At 40.8% G+C, this 15406-nt stretch overlaps 2 protein-coding genes across 2 annotated transcripts; one reads left to right on the top strand and one right to left on the bottom strand.

The window, feature by feature from the left end:
* Positions 1–1336: 1336 nt before the first annotated feature.
* HNRNPAB (heterogeneous nuclear ribonucleoprotein A/B) lies at positions 1337–5577 on the top strand. The gene is made up of 7 exons (XM_009074605.1): positions 1337–1365; positions 1903–2071; positions 2155–2313; positions 2728–2859; positions 4480–4588; positions 4682–4834; positions 4913–5577. Exons 2-7 carry the CDS (start codon positions 1907–1909, stop codon positions 4981–4983), a joined length of 789 nt encoding a protein of 262 aa, XP_009072853.1. The 5' UTR covers positions 1337–1365; positions 1903–1906; the 3' UTR covers positions 4984–5577.
* Positions 5578–7629: 2052 nt separating this feature from the next.
* PHYKPL (5-phosphohydroxy-L-lysine phospho-lyase) lies at positions 7630–14296 on the bottom strand. The gene is made up of 12 exons (XM_009074604.1): positions 14127–14296; positions 13431–13590; positions 12736–12810; positions 11793–11880; positions 11582–11698; positions 11313–11395; positions 10814–11039; positions 10409–10563; positions 9824–9913; positions 9515–9645; positions 9086–9141; positions 7630–7788 (listed from the first exon to the last, which is right to left on the bottom strand). Exons 1-11 carry the CDS (start codon positions 14179–14181, stop codon positions 9122–9124), a joined length of 1200 nt encoding a protein of 399 aa, XP_009072852.1. The 5' UTR covers positions 14182–14296; the 3' UTR covers positions 7630–7788; positions 9086–9121.
* Positions 14297–15406: the final 1110 nt, after the last annotated feature.

Raw genomic sequence — 15406 nt, 5'->3', positions numbered from 1 at the left:
TTACATGCACAGGAGGTGAAAAGTTTCAACTCCAAATCTGTATGAAATGAAACTTGGAAGAAAAGCAGTTCCTTAGAGGGATTGACCTGTGTGGCCAATCTAGCTGTGCTAAAACAAGAGCTGTCCAAGGCACTGACATTATTTGTTAGAAGTTGAAAGAAGCTTCGGTTTACCTGCACTGATACACTCGGGGGAAAAAAGACTGTTAAGGGTGCAGTTGTCCAGTCTGTGGCCTCTGAAGGCAAAGCTAAATACTAACACTTTGGTCGCAATTCTAAAGGCTGTGTTGTGTTATTTAAACATCTGTAGGTTGCCAATTACAAAACAAAGCCCTGTAAACTGCAAAACATGATACATGCTGCTGTGGTAGGAGGTGAATTTAGCATGTGGCAATACCTGTGTGTGAACCACAGCCTCAACCCCATGGCATAAACCAACTCAAGTTGCCTGCAGACAAATCCCTGTCATTCCCCAACCACCGAGGTTCCCTGGATGGTTCTGTAAGCATAGTCAGTGCTGACAGGGTGTGCTATGGAAAGCCACTGTCAGCCTGTACAGATTACAGCACCCATGCTGGGTCGGTAAGCTGTTGTGATGGGAGGGAATCCACCGAGTTACCTTTCTTTCACCCGTTACTGAAAGGCTTAGTGAACTCTGTAAGGCGCAGCTGTAATGGCTGCAGGAAGCACAGAGCTTTACCTGGACCCTGTGCATCATTCTGCACTTGGCAGTTGAGTTGCACTGCTTGGTCTTATGAAAAATACAAGGGTTTAGCCTACAGAGGATATGGTTCCTCACCTTTAAGAAAAAAGAGCAAAACCCCATAACATACATTTTTTTCCCCTCATGTTACCTTTTGCACATGAAAGGATGCTAGTTCTAGCAACTAAAAGTTAAGCATGAACACCAAAAGCCAATTTTACTTCAGCACAGTCTAGTTTCTAAAGTGCTGCTACTTGTGGTGCCAAATCTAGGTTGCCTCTAAACAGAGTAATGACAACTCAAACTGCTATAAGTCTATAGTTAGATAAAAAGACTCCAGTGCTTTTAAAAGCGTAGTTTGTTACCTTGGAAACTCTGAAAATAGAAAATACAGTCGTGTTATTAATGTTTTCATTTGAAGTGAAGCATTTGAAATAAGCCTTATTGCCCGATGCACTGTTTTGTTTGTTAGCTTCACTTGTATTATGCCTCACTAGTATTTAGTTCTTTGAGATGGATATCCTCCTTCAGAGGATATTTTGTGTGGGAAAGTGAGCAGGGAAGAACTGTGTAGGCCTTTTTGGAAGTAAAGACTAATAGTAGAGAGATGCCTGTAGTACTGATGAAGATAGAAGTAGATTCAGTAACTAAGCAGGAAGAAGTGCACAACGTAGGAGCTAAGGCAAGTCCAAAGTCCCATCTGTTGTATGTGACTGTTACTGGAGGTCATAGATACCTGGTTTAAATTTTGCAGCTTGTTCTTAGAACTAACATTTTTAGAGCCATTTGACCAAAATTAAAACAACTCAAGTATTTTGATTTTGCTGCTTTATCCTCTGATGAATTCTTTCAGAGCAGTAAGATTGACCCTGGGCTCTTTGTGAAAACTGAGCGGGCAGTACTTGATAATCAGTACTGCTCTGTTGCAGGTAACAGAATAGTGTTGAAAGAATATAAGGTACTGGTGAATATTTCAGGCAATTTATAGGGTTTCTTATAGCCTGTAATAAACTTCAGGGTGCATTGTGGCATTCCCTTAAAGAGAGGGGGGAGAAACCCACCCTTATAGTACCACTGGCTTTAAGATTAACTTCTCTGTTCTGACAATGCTGCTGAAGTGTGTACCACTGAGCATCTTGCTGCATGTGCTTTGCTGTAGTACTTCCTGAATCTAAATAGCTCCTCTCTTTGAAATTTCAGGAAGATGTTTGTTGGTGGCCTCAGTTGGGATACAAGCAAAAAAGACTTGAAAGATTACTTCACCAAATTCGGTGAGGTAACTGACTGCACGATAAAGATGGACCCAAACACAGGAAGATCCAGAGGCTTTGGATTTATTCTCTTCAAAGAACCTGGGAGTGTTGAAAAGGTGAATTTTTAGCTCCATATTTCAGATCCCTGACCTCTGGGGGAAACTTCAGCTTGGGTTAATCACATCAAACTGTCTTTCAGGTTCTGGAACAGAAAGAACACAGACTAGATGGACGACTAATTGATCCCAAGAAGGCCATGGCAATGAAAAAGGATCCAGTGAAGAAAATATTTGTTGGTGGACTAAACCCAGAAGCCACAGAAGAGAAAATCAGGGAATACTTTGGAGAGTTTGGAGAGGTGTGTAATGTTACTGTAGGAAACTCTGAAACATAGTCTTCAGCTGTTGTTTATTTTACTGATAATTTGTAAGTTTCAAAGTAAGTTAACTTCAGATGTATCAAGCCTTCTGTAACTGATCCAGAGGTTTCCCATCTTGACAGCAAAGGCAGCACATACTGCACTAGATGCTTCCATTATTAGTTAGCTACCCTTGTCTTAAAGTATTTGAGCTGATGTTAAAATTGGTTTGAAGAGTTGTAAAACGCAAATCTCTGGTCTGAAAGTCAATGTTAGCATAGAAAGACTGTTGCAACTTTGGTGTTGCATAATATGCATAGAGAGGAAACTTCCTCACAGTTTTACTGTCCCAGTTCTGTGCATTTAACTGTTCTGCTAAAATAAGAGTCTGAAAATAGTATTTCATATCTTCAGATTGAAGCAATTGAACTTCCAATGGATCCAAAGACCAACAAAAGGAGGGGGTTTGTGTTCATCACTTTCAAGGAAGAGGATCCAGTGAAGAAAGTTTTGGAGAAGAAATTCCATAACGTCAGTGGAAGCAAGGTAGAAACTTCGAGTGGTAACTTTGTTTGAGTTACTAAACACAATACCACTACATCTATAGTCCAGTGAGGTTTTTGTAGATGTCTTGTGTCAAGGTACCAAATTTACAATAGGGACAGCTTGCAGTTTGCCATACTGGTGTTTTGCCCAGAGACTGCCAAGGTTCTTTGCCAATATCTGTGGCTTTAATAATTGCTGTGTTTTGGAGCCTTTTAGATGTAAAGTATCTAGTTTCATTAATTAAATACCTGTGGAGAAACTGGCTTGTTTATATATCAGTGTAGCAGTGTAAGCCATTTCAACACATAGTCACCTGTTTTCAGCATAGAGCACTTGGAGAAATGCAACTAGCTTTGTAAGCAGTTGCCTGAAACTGTCTCTGTCTGGTGGGGGACAGCTTCTGGTTTCTTTCAGAAACCCCTTCCTGCAGGCCCCCTGCTACCAAGCCTTTTCATGTACACCCAGTAGAAGGATCCAGAGAGTAAATGTAAACTTATGGCAACTTTGACTTGGTCAGCTGGTTATGGGAACTGTAAGAGTGATGTGAGGTGCTCGGAACTGCTGACTGCTCATCTGAGGGAATAGCTAATAGAAAGAGGCTCATGTGTCAAGCTAATGAGGAGAGGACTGGAGGCAAATGATGTGTACTGGCTTCCCTTGCTCCAAGACCAGTGCTGACTGTACACAACTTGGAAGCCCTCTTAGAGCAGGTCATGCTGTCTGACACAGTGACTTAGATTGCACTTGGTGTAAGACTGGTCTTGACACAGCACGGAATAAACTTTGGTAAACCTAATGCACTGGACAAGTTACTGGTTAGCAGTGAAGCTTGTCTTCAGGGGAGATGAATTCTTACATGCCAGGGAGCTGAGAAATCATTTCTGTATCTAACTATGGCTTGTTTCTGTGTGATAACAATAATAAAAATCGGGTTACCATAGGGGTCCTGTGGTGAAGAACTCCAAGGCAGATTTGCTCAGGTGCTGCTGTTCCTTTTGCAGCAGCAGTAGTTTACATCTTGGACTGTGCACAGATTCAAGAACCAGGCAGCTGGCTGACAGCTTGAACTGCAGCCTGGGAACCTGTCTTGGAAATGTCACTTCTGGTTGGTTTTAGCGGTTACTATTTGATGAATGATTATTTAGCTGTTGGTAGGTGTGTGCTGTGCAGTCCAACCACATGCTCAATGTGGAGGGTGTACAAAAAACTGCCAGGAAAACTCATTCTAGTGGGTATCTTGGAGCCTTACTCATTCAGTGCAGCTCAGGTGAAGCAGTCTGATAGCAGTTGTCTCAGAGGTTATACCAGGTGAGAACACAGCCTCCTGACTCCTACAGGAGCAGTGGCTATGCTGAGGTGGCCTCAGCACCTCTTCCATGGGGAAATCGATCGTAAGGAATAGACAGGATAAAATGCCCTGAGGGCAGTGAGTGGTGACTTACCTTTGCCCAGAGAGCACAATATCTCATGTGCTTCTGGATATGCATTGGGCCTGCTCACCTGGCAGGAGCACAGCACATACACCTCCTTTGCCTCCAGAGGAACCTCTGGCTTTCCCAGCTGGTCAGGTCAGGTGCTGCTGCCCTAGGACAGTTCACATACTGTGTTTTTTATTTTCAGTGCGAGATTAAGGTAGCACAGCCAAAAGAAGTTTACCAGCAGCAACAGTTCAGCAGTGGCGGAGGAAGAGGTAGCTATGGAGGAAGAGGCAGAGGTGGAAGAGGCGGTGGTAAGTACCACACACACTACTTTAGTATGGACACATTCTAAATAAGTTGTGTGTACTAAAATGGGATTTTGTGGATGGTTTTCCCTTCTATAGCTCAAAGTCAAAATTGGAATCAAGGTTATGGCAATTACTGGAACCAGGGTTATGGGAATCAAGGATACGGCTATCAGCAAGGTTATGGTGGCTATGGAGGCTATGATTATTCAGGATATGGGTATTATGGATATGGACCAGGCTATGATTACAGTAAGTAAAGAGAACTGTATTGGGTATAAGCAAACGTAACTAATTAGCAGTTTAATGCATTTGTTCTCTTGTTCATAGGTCAAGGCAGTGCAAATTATGGGAAGACACCAAGACGTGGTGGTCATCAGAATAACTACAAGCCATATTGATCAAACTTATTCAGGTATGCAGTGGCATGGTCTCTTTTGGAAAATGACTGCATAGGTTTTGTATACAATGCTGTAGATGGATACTTCAGTTCTGTACCAAATTTAACTTTACAATAAATTTCTATGGCCTGTTAAATGTGCATCTTACTTGGAAGAGCTCCCTGGAAATGTTTTACATGTTTAATACTTACAGATAACTAGTTGTCTAGACAGTGTGGTGTGTAAATTTCAGCCTTGCTGAAGATATTAATTAATGATTTTATTAATAGGTTAAACTGAAACTGATTTTGAGGGTCTGCTTAAAGCTGCAGCTCTGCATCTAGGGACTGCCTCTTGGAGTTAACTATGGACTCTGCATTACTCCAGTTGTACAGAATGAGATGCATCTTAGGGAACCAGTGGCACTTTCCACCTTTTTATTTTGTATTGTTTTTGTGTCATACATTTCCTGTAATGGAAGTGTTAATTTTACTGTACTTTTTGGTACCTTTTTGGAATCTAATGTATTGTAAGGTATTTTACATGTGTTCTGAATCACCATGACATGGATATTGAAGCTATCCTAGCTTTTGAAATAAAAAAGGCGTAATCTAGTGTCTCGTGCCATTCTTCAGCTTATGTACTAGTACAATGCCAGTATCCTGTTCCCAGAACTTAGTTCATGGCAGTACCTTGATAGATGAAGAGTTGTGCTTAAATGTTTTTAATCTGATAACTAGAAGGCTGTGTTGGTAGTTGTGCTCACTTGTAGTTAAGTGGCAGCTAAAACCTGCAGTCACTTCTGCCTGGAGGTGTTGTGGAGGAGAGCTCAGGTGAGCAGGTGAGAAGCCCCAGCTGTTGTGGGGGCTGTGCTGGTTGAACTGGTGGCTCATGCTCTAGGCAAGCACCAGAGGCTCAGTGTAACTGTAGCGGTGTTGGCATTGGGCTCTCCTAGGAAGAGGCAGAGATGTAGGTTTCAGGAAGGGCTTGGGAGTCAGCACTGCAGGAGGAAGCCAAGAGGTGTGCAAGAATCTGGCTGCACTTCCTTCATGTTTCACTGTCTGAGTCTGAGACTTGTCTACAAGTTGTTAATAGTATGTATATACCTGCCTTGAAAGGCAGGTTGGACAGACATTAAATTACCAATGCAAAGTCTGAATTTTTGCAGCCTTTTGTCTATCAAAAAAAAGTCTAAAAGAGCTTCCACTACAGTTGTGGGTGGAGAAAAACCATCTCTTTCTCTAGAGATGAGTGACCAGCTAGAAATAGGTTCTCCTTTTTTGACTACTACTCTTTTAAGGCAATAACTGTAATGTGATTTGCCTGTCTTGTTGCAGATTGTGCAGCAGAGGTTGCTACTTATGTATAAATCCAAGATTGGGACAAAGTCCAGCTTCTGATTTTTGTTGCAGTGATCAGTTTGATTTTTATTTACCTTTTAAGGCTAAAATCTGACAATTCTTTCTTGTAAAAAAAATTCTCTTGAACAAGTAACACCCAGAATTGGAGTCAAACAAAGTCACTAAGACAAGAAATAAACAGATGTTATTAGTGATCTTTTCAGTTTTTTATCAAGGGATGCAGCTGTTTCTGCAGGGACTATAATCTGCTGCTCCCTGCTGGCTGTCCTTGAAAAGGAAGACTTGTACAGTTAGACGTCTGTAAGACTCTTCTGGGGTTCAGTGGAAATCTTGAGTTTTAAAAAATCAGATTTAAAATCTGATAGCTGACAACTTTACAGCTGAAGCATGTAACTTCAGACCTAAATGAATTACCTGCAAATAAAAATATTGCAGACCCCTGAAACAAATGAGTACAGTATTTAAAAGTACTACTGTCTCAAGGTTTAATATTCAAATGCTTTATTGCATGCTGTTTCTCCTGTGAAATAAGGGGTGGCAGAATATTTTCTGGCAAACACTTGGCCCTCCAGTGGGAAATTTATGTATGGTACCAGGACCATACTGCTGCAGTCTCGTGTACTAGCAAGTTTGTGAGCTGGATGTTACTTAGGTGGGTTTTTGGAAGCAGGATTTCAGGTCATTCTTCTTGACGTATGATGTGGCCCTAAGGCAGAAACTGAGGATACTGGTACTTAAATCCAGAGCTGGCTTGCCCTTTGTTTGTGTGAAAAGTTGGTGATGTACTTGCATGGTGAAAGCAAAGGCTTGTGCACAAGGTTGTTGCTTATGGCTGTAATCTACTCTTACCTTACTAATCCTACTTGGCTATTAATTGAGGACAGACTGTAAGAAGGGGTTTGGGAGCCACAGCCCTCAGCTGTCTGTTCCTCATGCATTTAATGTTAGAAATTTGGAACTGATGTTTTTGACTTCATCTGGTTGCTGAGATTGTTTGTTGAATATAGTGCTACTAGGGACCTTGTTATGACACTGGTGGCTGAAACTGGTCAGAGGAGCCTGGGAAGGATGGGATGCTGCACTGGAGGCTGGAATGGTGTTTGCATTGGTAGCTGGAGATTGTTAAAACATTGAGAGAACTCACTGGTTCTGGTTCATCTTAATTTGAAAAAGTCATAACCTGAAAGAGCATGAATTTAGAAAAATGTGGTTTATAGTAGCTGCTAGAAAGGTACTCCTTTATAATCAGTTTTAGATATGCTGTTTTAAATAAACAATTCCACACTGCCAGAGTCAGGACAAGCTCTTTATTTCTCTTAAAGCTTTTACTAAAAACAAGATAACAGAAAAGAACAAAATGAAAGGTGACTTATCTGATCTAAGACATTCTAGGATAAAGATTAAATGTGCATTATTATAGTAGAATAATGTTTCTTAGTAGTAGATCTTGAACATTGTTTGAAACCTATGGAAAGAAAATAATGTTTTGGTTTTTTTTGTAAAAGTATAATTAAAAGAAGTCTTCATTGCCTCATTTTCACTTACATTACATGTAAGTGTCTTACTAGTACTGTACTTAGTAAGAGGCTTTTTGCATTCATGGTTTCCTGTAGAAAATAAAGGCATTTTTCTTGCTTAGTTTAGATTACAGACAAGCACATTAAGTCATTAGGCCTCTAAGTTACACTGGCACTGTTAAGTAATCTTTCTGTTCTAAGAATAAGTAGTATAAACAGCTGTATGTCTTTCCATTAACTTGCTAAATAAAATATTAACACATTTTTCTTGTGCCTGCTATACTAATATTACACTGAAGTAAAAGCACATTTCTCCTTAGCTCAGGGCCATAGCACTGTCCATCTCATGGTGTCTGAGGCCACCACTGATTACAATGGTCACATTAGATACATTCCTGCCCAGCTGTCTTAAGAGTTTTACTAAACACTGTTGTCTTTTAGTCAGTAGGTTGAAACCAGAGGGTGTTATCTAGGTATACACTGTGCTCATGAATGTGTGGCAGACAGTTGCAGGCAGATGTTGTCTCTTAGCAACCTGTGGAGGGACCTCAACAGATCAACAGTAACAAGGCTTTAAAGACTTAACAACAAACTTGCCCACAAACTTCTGAGTATAAGGGTAAATTGATGCTTAAGCATGAGATACCAGCCATGAACCTGAAATGATCCTAGAGAGTCGTCAAAAACGCTCCAGAGGACAGAAGGCAATGCTATTTCCGAGTCAGATGTTAAATAAAACACAAAAGCACTACTTAGATATCTTCATAAAGCTGTTAGCATACGTGGAGGTTCCGAAATTGTGGCATGCAGAATGTACAGGGCTCCTGCCCTGACAGGCAGCTAAGGGGGAGATTTGCTGAGAAGTAGTTATGCAGCTGGACCAGCTCCTGTCTGGAGACTTAAGGCACCAAGCAGCTAGCATAAAAGCTGTGTTTTTGTGTTGATGTGCATGGCATTTGCATGCTAAGGGTTAAACCCGGTCACTTTTAAAGCTTCCCAGACAAGCAGAGCATGCTCTAGTGGTAGTCATGTCTGGGACATGCTTACAAACAGGTGAGTGCACAGTCACTGGGAGTGTCAGACTCAGAGAAGGTAGCTGTGAATGTCAGATGTACACAAGTCTGGTCTCTGCTTCTGCAAACTAGCTTGGAGTAAAAGCCTCTCTAAGGAAGCTCTATTTGACAATGTTTGTGAAGTTATGTTTGGCTTTTGAATAGTACTGGGTGAGTAGAGATAGGTAAGTACCTGCTCAGGTAGAACAAGTAGATGTTTTCTATTGGTTCAGACATCTTTTTCCATATCTGGAGAGAGAATAAGCAACAACACTTTGCACTATGTTAATGCGAGGTGTGTAAAAGTGGTATAAAAAGCTAAGTGGCAAATACACACAGATCATAGCTTCTAGGAGTATTAGGACAGCTTTTACCAGCTGCCTTTGTTCAGATAGGTGAACAATTGAACCTCAGCCACAGCACAACAGTTTTAAAAAACATGCATCTGCAGAGGAAATAGTTTTGTTAGAAAACCTCAAAACAATCATTTAGAAGGGAAGTCTCTGTGCTCAGCATATACCATCTTGGCTCTATTTTAGCACTGAAAAGCAGGCTCAGTACCTCAGCATTGACTTGGAGGCAATTCACCCACTCTCTTTTTGAGGATTTAGATTAGCTCTACCTGTTAGTATCTTGTCCATTGTGTCCACAACAAATCTTGCATCCTCTGTATTGAAGCACATTGGGGGCTTGAATTTCAGCACATTTTTTCCTGGCCCATCTGTGCTCAGTAGAATATATTCTTCCTTAAGTCTGGAAAGAGCAATAACAAAGAATTAGGCTTACCTTTGTAGTTAGAAGAACTTGCAGGCTGTGCACACAGTGCCCTTCTGCCCTGGCTGGATTTTAACAGCTACTGCATGGCAAGCTTAGTTTGTAATTGTGTGCTTGCCCCCTACACACAGGTGAAGTCCATGATTGTCCCCTGTACCTTGTTATTAGATACTCTGCTGCTGCTGTGGCTGGAGTCCTTTCTGCCTGGTCCTTGATTAAGTCCACTCCAATGAATAAGCCACAACCTCTATAAAAGAAATAAAAATAGTCAACCTGTGTCAGAGGATGGGAAATGCAAGTGAACTAAAAACCAGAAAGGTTTTAGTAACACCAAATCTTTACTGCCTGAGAATTACTGTTTGGCTACTGATGGAAAAGGTTTTGCTGTTTTGAAGAAATGTAGTAATACATTACAGGACTTCTGTCTGCTGAGAAAGCCAGTGCAGGACAGGATGTTAAGCATGTTTTCCATCACTTCTGTACTTTGTGCACTTGAAGTAAGAGTTCAAACAGGCAAGTGAAGTCCTTTAGCAGCTAATAAATTGATAAAGCAGTACTGGCCGGGGGTGGCAGAGTGTATGAGACTGCTGATAAGCTCAAGTTTGTTTTAATCTAATGTGCAGCAGGCTGTTTATTTTTGCTGAAAACACAAATTTAATGAATTTCTCAAAAAAACATCTATTGGATTGAATTGCCTGAACCAAACAAGAAGTAGTTAAAAATATAAATAAAGCACTGGTACCTGACATCACCAATGATGGGATGCTTGATTTGCTGCTCCTTGAGTAGCTTCATCAAGAAGTTGCCTACCTCTGTGGCACGAGCCTGAAGCTGTTCCTTCTCAATCACATCTAACACAGCTAATCCAATTGCACATGAAACAGGATTTCCACCAAACTGAGCCCAGGAAAGGCACATGCAGAGCCATGGAAAGGGAAGAAAGATGCAGTCATGTCAGTGAAGTGAGCATACTGCCACTTTTATCAGATGGAGCCAGGAAATGAGTTAAATAAACACTAGAAAGAGGAAATAATACAGTAACACAATAACTGTGAAGGACAAATATTAATAAAAACACTGGATGATTATTTAATTTTAATCCTTAGACTCCTGTACAGAAGGAGAGTTTGGGCAACTGTTTACTTACTGTATTAAAATACTCTACTCCTGTGGCAGCAAAGGCTTCTGCAATTTCTTTTGTTGTTGCTACACAGGCAAGAGGATGCCCATTTCCTATTGGTTTCCCCATAGTGACAATATCAGGTATGAAATCTTCTCCCTGAAGCTGGAATGCCCAGAAGTGCTTGCCAACCCTGCCAAAGCCAACTTGAATTTCATCAGCAATAAATACACCTCCTGCCTTGTGCACATGCCTGTAACATAAGAGATTGTATTGTCTCTTAAGAGGAAAGAGAACATAATATTTACTGTTTAAGACCATGCAGAAATCATTACTTTGCAAACTGTCAGAGGCCTCTATTCTGTGTCAGTTGTATAAAAACAGGTCTTTGTCATGCAGAGTTTACATTCTAACATGAAGGTCTAGGTAATTTTCTGTCCATCAAGCTATATGCTACAGCAGGCAGAGAAATTCTCTATATTTAGCAAGTATGTTACAAAAGTTAAAATAATGAATGACCACTTACTCTGCAACCTTTTGAAAATAGCCTGCTGGGGGAATGATCTGACCACCCACACTTGGTAGAGATTCAATGAAAAATGCAGCAATCTGAAACACAGGTAGCATGTAATGTTTGAACATAAGTGAGAAACTGGTGGATCAAGTTCTTTGTCCTTAGATGGTTTTTGCATTACCATGTGATCTTTTGGGCAAGTCCAAGTTGCTCAGTAACCCTGAATGGCACTGACAGTCATTCCTGAGGCAACACAAGTGGTTAAGGGAATTACTATTTACCTTTCTGTTTCTCTTATGTGCCTGCTCAATAATATTTTTCACTTCATCAGCATAGGCTGTTACTGCATCTTCATGGTCTTCTCTGTAAAGTCCTCTGTATGTGTCTGGAACAGGAGCCTGTGCAAAGGAGTAGTACCATATATGCAACATATCACAAATATAACTTCATTAAATTCACAAGTAATTGATAGGTATAGGCTGAAGTACATACCACATGGACCCATTCCTTTTGTCCTCCCAGATTTCTGAATTTATATGGGCTTATGTCAATCAGAGATGTCAGATGTCCATGGTAAGCACTTAAAAAACAATCAGCAGAACTAAACAGTAATTTCCTTGGGATCAAAAGTTCTTTAGGATTAGCATTAGGGATGATACAGAGTAGCTAAGTTCTGTCACCTGGTAGGAAAGAGTCACTTAAGCTGAGAACAGCTCTGCAGTTTCTAGCAATGAACCTAGTACTTACTTGGATTTTTTTTTTTTTGGCATATTTGAATATAAGGGATGCAGAGGGACAGGACTTGTCACTGGTTTGCCTGCACCAGTGCTTAAAATCACAGCAGGGTAACTAACGTATGACCAGGATTACAGTACTGCAAAACAACTGGAAGGTCTTATTTCTGAATATCCTCCAGCAATGGAGTTTCCAGTGTCTCTGGGCATCCTGTTCTAATATCTGACCACTTCCATGGTAAAAAGTTTTTCCTATGTGTCATCAAAATTCGTCAAGTTGGGTTTTTTCCCCTGTGACCACACATCTTCGGGCCTAGCGCCATCTTTCTTGCATTTTTGCTCTTCCCATGAGACAGTTGTGGTTGCAACTACTGTACCCTTCTACCTGTGATCCCATTTCTCTATAGTGACAACTGTAGTTGCAGTAAGGTCTCTCTGGCTGTCTTGCAGCTGAACAAATGCACTTTTCTCACCCTCTCACTCCTGCCATCCCATCGTGCAGGCCACTGCTGGCCTCCTTCCAGTGTGTCAGCAGCTGTCCTGTACTGGAGAGCCCAACCACAGCTGGTCTTGAAAATACTGAACTGCAGGAAAAATTTTTTCCCTCAGCTTCTTTCTACTACACCAGGATTTCAGAGATGCTCTGAGGGCCAACACTGAGCCTTGTACCTCAAAGCAGATAGAATTGCCAGTGTACTTACTGGTCTAAAACGATAACATCCTCATGTTTTGTATACTGTCGTGCCAGTCTCAGGGCAAGGTCGTTAGCTTCAGATCTACAATGGAAGGAGTCAGTAAATAGTCCATCGCAGATGTCCTCAGTTTTGAACTCTAACCAGCTTTGCCATGCTTTGTCTTCAAAGAACAGACATAACTCAATGCATGTTACACACAGATCCCTTAGTAATCCATGCTCAATTAGGTAGGAATGAACAGAATCCATCATACAAACCTGAAGTGCAGAAACTACTTTAGAAACAGTTTGGGTTTTCTTCCTCCAGCTCTGGCTTGCTTGGGAATATTCCACCCAGCAGAAATAATGGATAGGTACATTTAATTTTGGTAATTCCCAAGTCAGAAGACAAGTCAGACCAGAAACTAATACAGTAAATATTTACATTACTGTTTTGTAGTCCAAGACCTTATAAACAGAAGAAAACCCTTCTTAAATACAGCACTAGTTTAGTTCCCAGATAGAGAACTTGCTAAATGCAAACTGCAGAGTCCCTGAAGTTCTGAAAATGACCAGTTCCTCCAAAATATCCCAAACCATGTTTTTGTCAGTATCATGTCATGCACACCAGACCATGCAATTAGTTGTTGATAAACACGTACTGTACTTGTCTGTATACACCTACTGAAACCCCAGTACCAAATTCTAGTATACCCAACTTACCCAGAGTTCAGAAAATAAAAGGTGCATAATTTCTCAGGTAACGTTTTTGAAAGTCTCTCTGCATAATCAACCAAGTTGTCATGAAGATAACGAGAATTTGTATTTAATAGCTGATTCTGTTCATGGGCTGCTCTTACTATGTCAGGGTGACAGTGGCCAACTGCAAGAGAGTGGAGAGGGGTCAGAGTTCTTCCCTACTGCCCACAGTGTTCATTCACATACCAACTTCACACTTCTCTAATAGTACAGAGATTATTACTGATGACTGTTTCATCAGTGGAGCCTCAGTGATACTGTCAGCAGTGTTGGTACACCTTTTTTGCCCCTCAAAAAACTTGAAGTTGCTTGCTACTCTCCTTTAAGGTTCATAGTTAGTACTGGAAATTGATAAGCTAAAACATACAGTGTCCAATGGGATATTTGGATTTAGATATTTACATAACGTAAGAGTTTGGGAATGTGCAGGTAAGCTTTACCATGAAAGAATTACTGGTTTTGTTAGCTTTCAAATACTGTAAGAAAGTAGCAGCCACTTACTAATACACAATCAAACATCATTTCCCAAGCTGTAGGCTCAAGAAAAGTTCCTTCCACTTTTCCAATTAAACACCCTTTCCCCCAGCACAGGGCAACAGTCCTGATTGTTCTTGTTCTGCTTAGAAAAACACAGCGTCAAATAACATCACTTTAGCTTACCATGAGCAACATTGTTTATGCAGTCGAGGTATTGCCTTCCATTCTCATCATACATGTACTGGCCCTTTGCCTTCACAATCTTCACTGGATCATCAGGAAAAAACAGCTTGCAAGAAGAGCTATGGCAAGCATCAGAAAGCAGATCTCAGGCAGTTTAGTTTATGCTGCTGGTAATATTTTCAGCTCAATCATGAGAAGGACATTTCCCCTGTTTGCCAGCACATGCTGTCATCCTGCTTCTGGCTCCTAAAGCAAAGGCCTCGTGCTCTAAAGCAGTTCACATTTTGTTAGATTTACAGGGGAAAAAACCATGTTCCAGAGCTGAAAATCTTTCTCTGGGAATCAAGTCACAGCACATGTTAGGACTTGCCTATATAGTTTGATCCCATTTTAACTGCAGTTCCTTACTGTCTATGCTGTCTGACTTCATGTTCTTGAAACCCTCTTTGGTGTCTTTTACCTATCTTGTGATAGTTTTTATTATGTTCTTGCTATTCTTGCCAGGGTCCTGATTGTCCCAGTAGTTTGGTGTGGGTGATTGTTAGAGCTGTGTAAAGTTTCACTAACCTTAGCTAAAACACTGAGTGATTTTACAAGGCTACTCTGCCTGAGAGCATTTGTTTTGTTTCACTTCTTAACTAAATTGCCAAACAAGTAAAAGTGAAGCACATGTCTGCCCAAGTAGGAGTTGCAGAGATTTGACTCGAAAGGGCAGTGCTAAACTTCCATGTTTCCTTTAGTAAAAGATTGCTTACACAAAAATAATTGACTAAATACCATTGTCAAATGGACAACCAAAGACAACGTTAAAATGAGAAACCACTTCACTATCCTTCCCCTTCAGGAATCCAATACTTTCTATGCGAGCTGGCAAAACAATTGGCTTTTTTTGTATGCTTATCTCAGCTGTTCAAAAGATGCTAAGACAGCATTTGCAGAGGCTGAGTCTTTGCTCCCAGTGGCAAGGCAAACCAGTTAGAAAACGATTTAATACCCGGAGTGGTATTTTTCAGATGTGTGTAATTGGCACAAAATCTAATTCCAGGAATTACTTTCAGCCCAACCTCTGGATCTATAAAACACATAAAAGTGGCCTTGATTTTGAATATGGCATGCTATAAAAGCATTCCAACCATTCTGCTGCCGTTCCTGCTGGTGCTCTGTAGAACTAAGTTCTTTAGGTTGGTTCAAACACCAGCAGCAATCAGAAGTTTAGAACTGAACCTTGCCCGTGGTTCTATCAAAGTGGGCAGGCGTGGGTTGTTAATTGCAGAAAGTTT

The sequence above is a fragment of the Acanthisitta chloris genome, unplaced genomic scaffold (assembly GCF_000695815.1).
Source record: "Acanthisitta chloris isolate BGI_N310 unplaced genomic scaffold, ASM69581v1 scaffold33945, whole genome shotgun sequence".
In the NCBI taxonomy this organism is placed as follows: Eukaryota; Metazoa; Chordata; class Aves; order Passeriformes; family Acanthisittidae; genus Acanthisitta; species Acanthisitta chloris.
The sequence above is the reverse complement of the archived record's forward strand: the minus strand, read 5'-3'. Positions and strand labels throughout refer to the sequence as shown.

What these genes read in the sequence shown, in the direction of transcription:
- HNRNPAB (XM_009074605.1), top strand. Translation starts at nt 1,907, where the DNA reads ATGTTTGTTGGTGGCCTCAGTTGGGATACAAGCAAAAAAGACTTGAAA. An exon ending in ACTTTGGAGAGTTTGGAGAG is followed by an intron (nt 2,314 to 2,727) that starts GTGTGTAATGTT and finishes TCATATCTTCAG; the next exon opens with ATTGAAGCAATTGAACTTCC. An exon ending in CAGAGGTGGAAGAGGCGGTG is followed by an intron (nt 4,589 to 4,681) that starts GTAAGTACCACA and finishes TCCCTTCTATAG; the next exon opens with CTCAAAGTCAAAATTGGAAT.
- PHYKPL (XM_009074604.1), bottom strand. Translation starts at nt 14,181, where the DNA reads ATGTATGATGAGAATGGAAGGCAATACCTCGACTGCATAAACAATGTT. An exon ending in TTTTATTTTCTGAACTCTGG is followed by an intron (nt 12,811 to 13,430) that starts GTAAGTTGGGTA and finishes CTTCCATTGTAG; the next exon opens with ATCTGAAGCTAACGACCTTG. An exon ending in AATGGACAAGATACTAACAG is followed by an intron (nt 9,142 to 9,514) that starts GTAGAGCTAATC and finishes TTCTCTCTCCAG; the next exon opens with ATATGGAAAAAGATGTCTGA.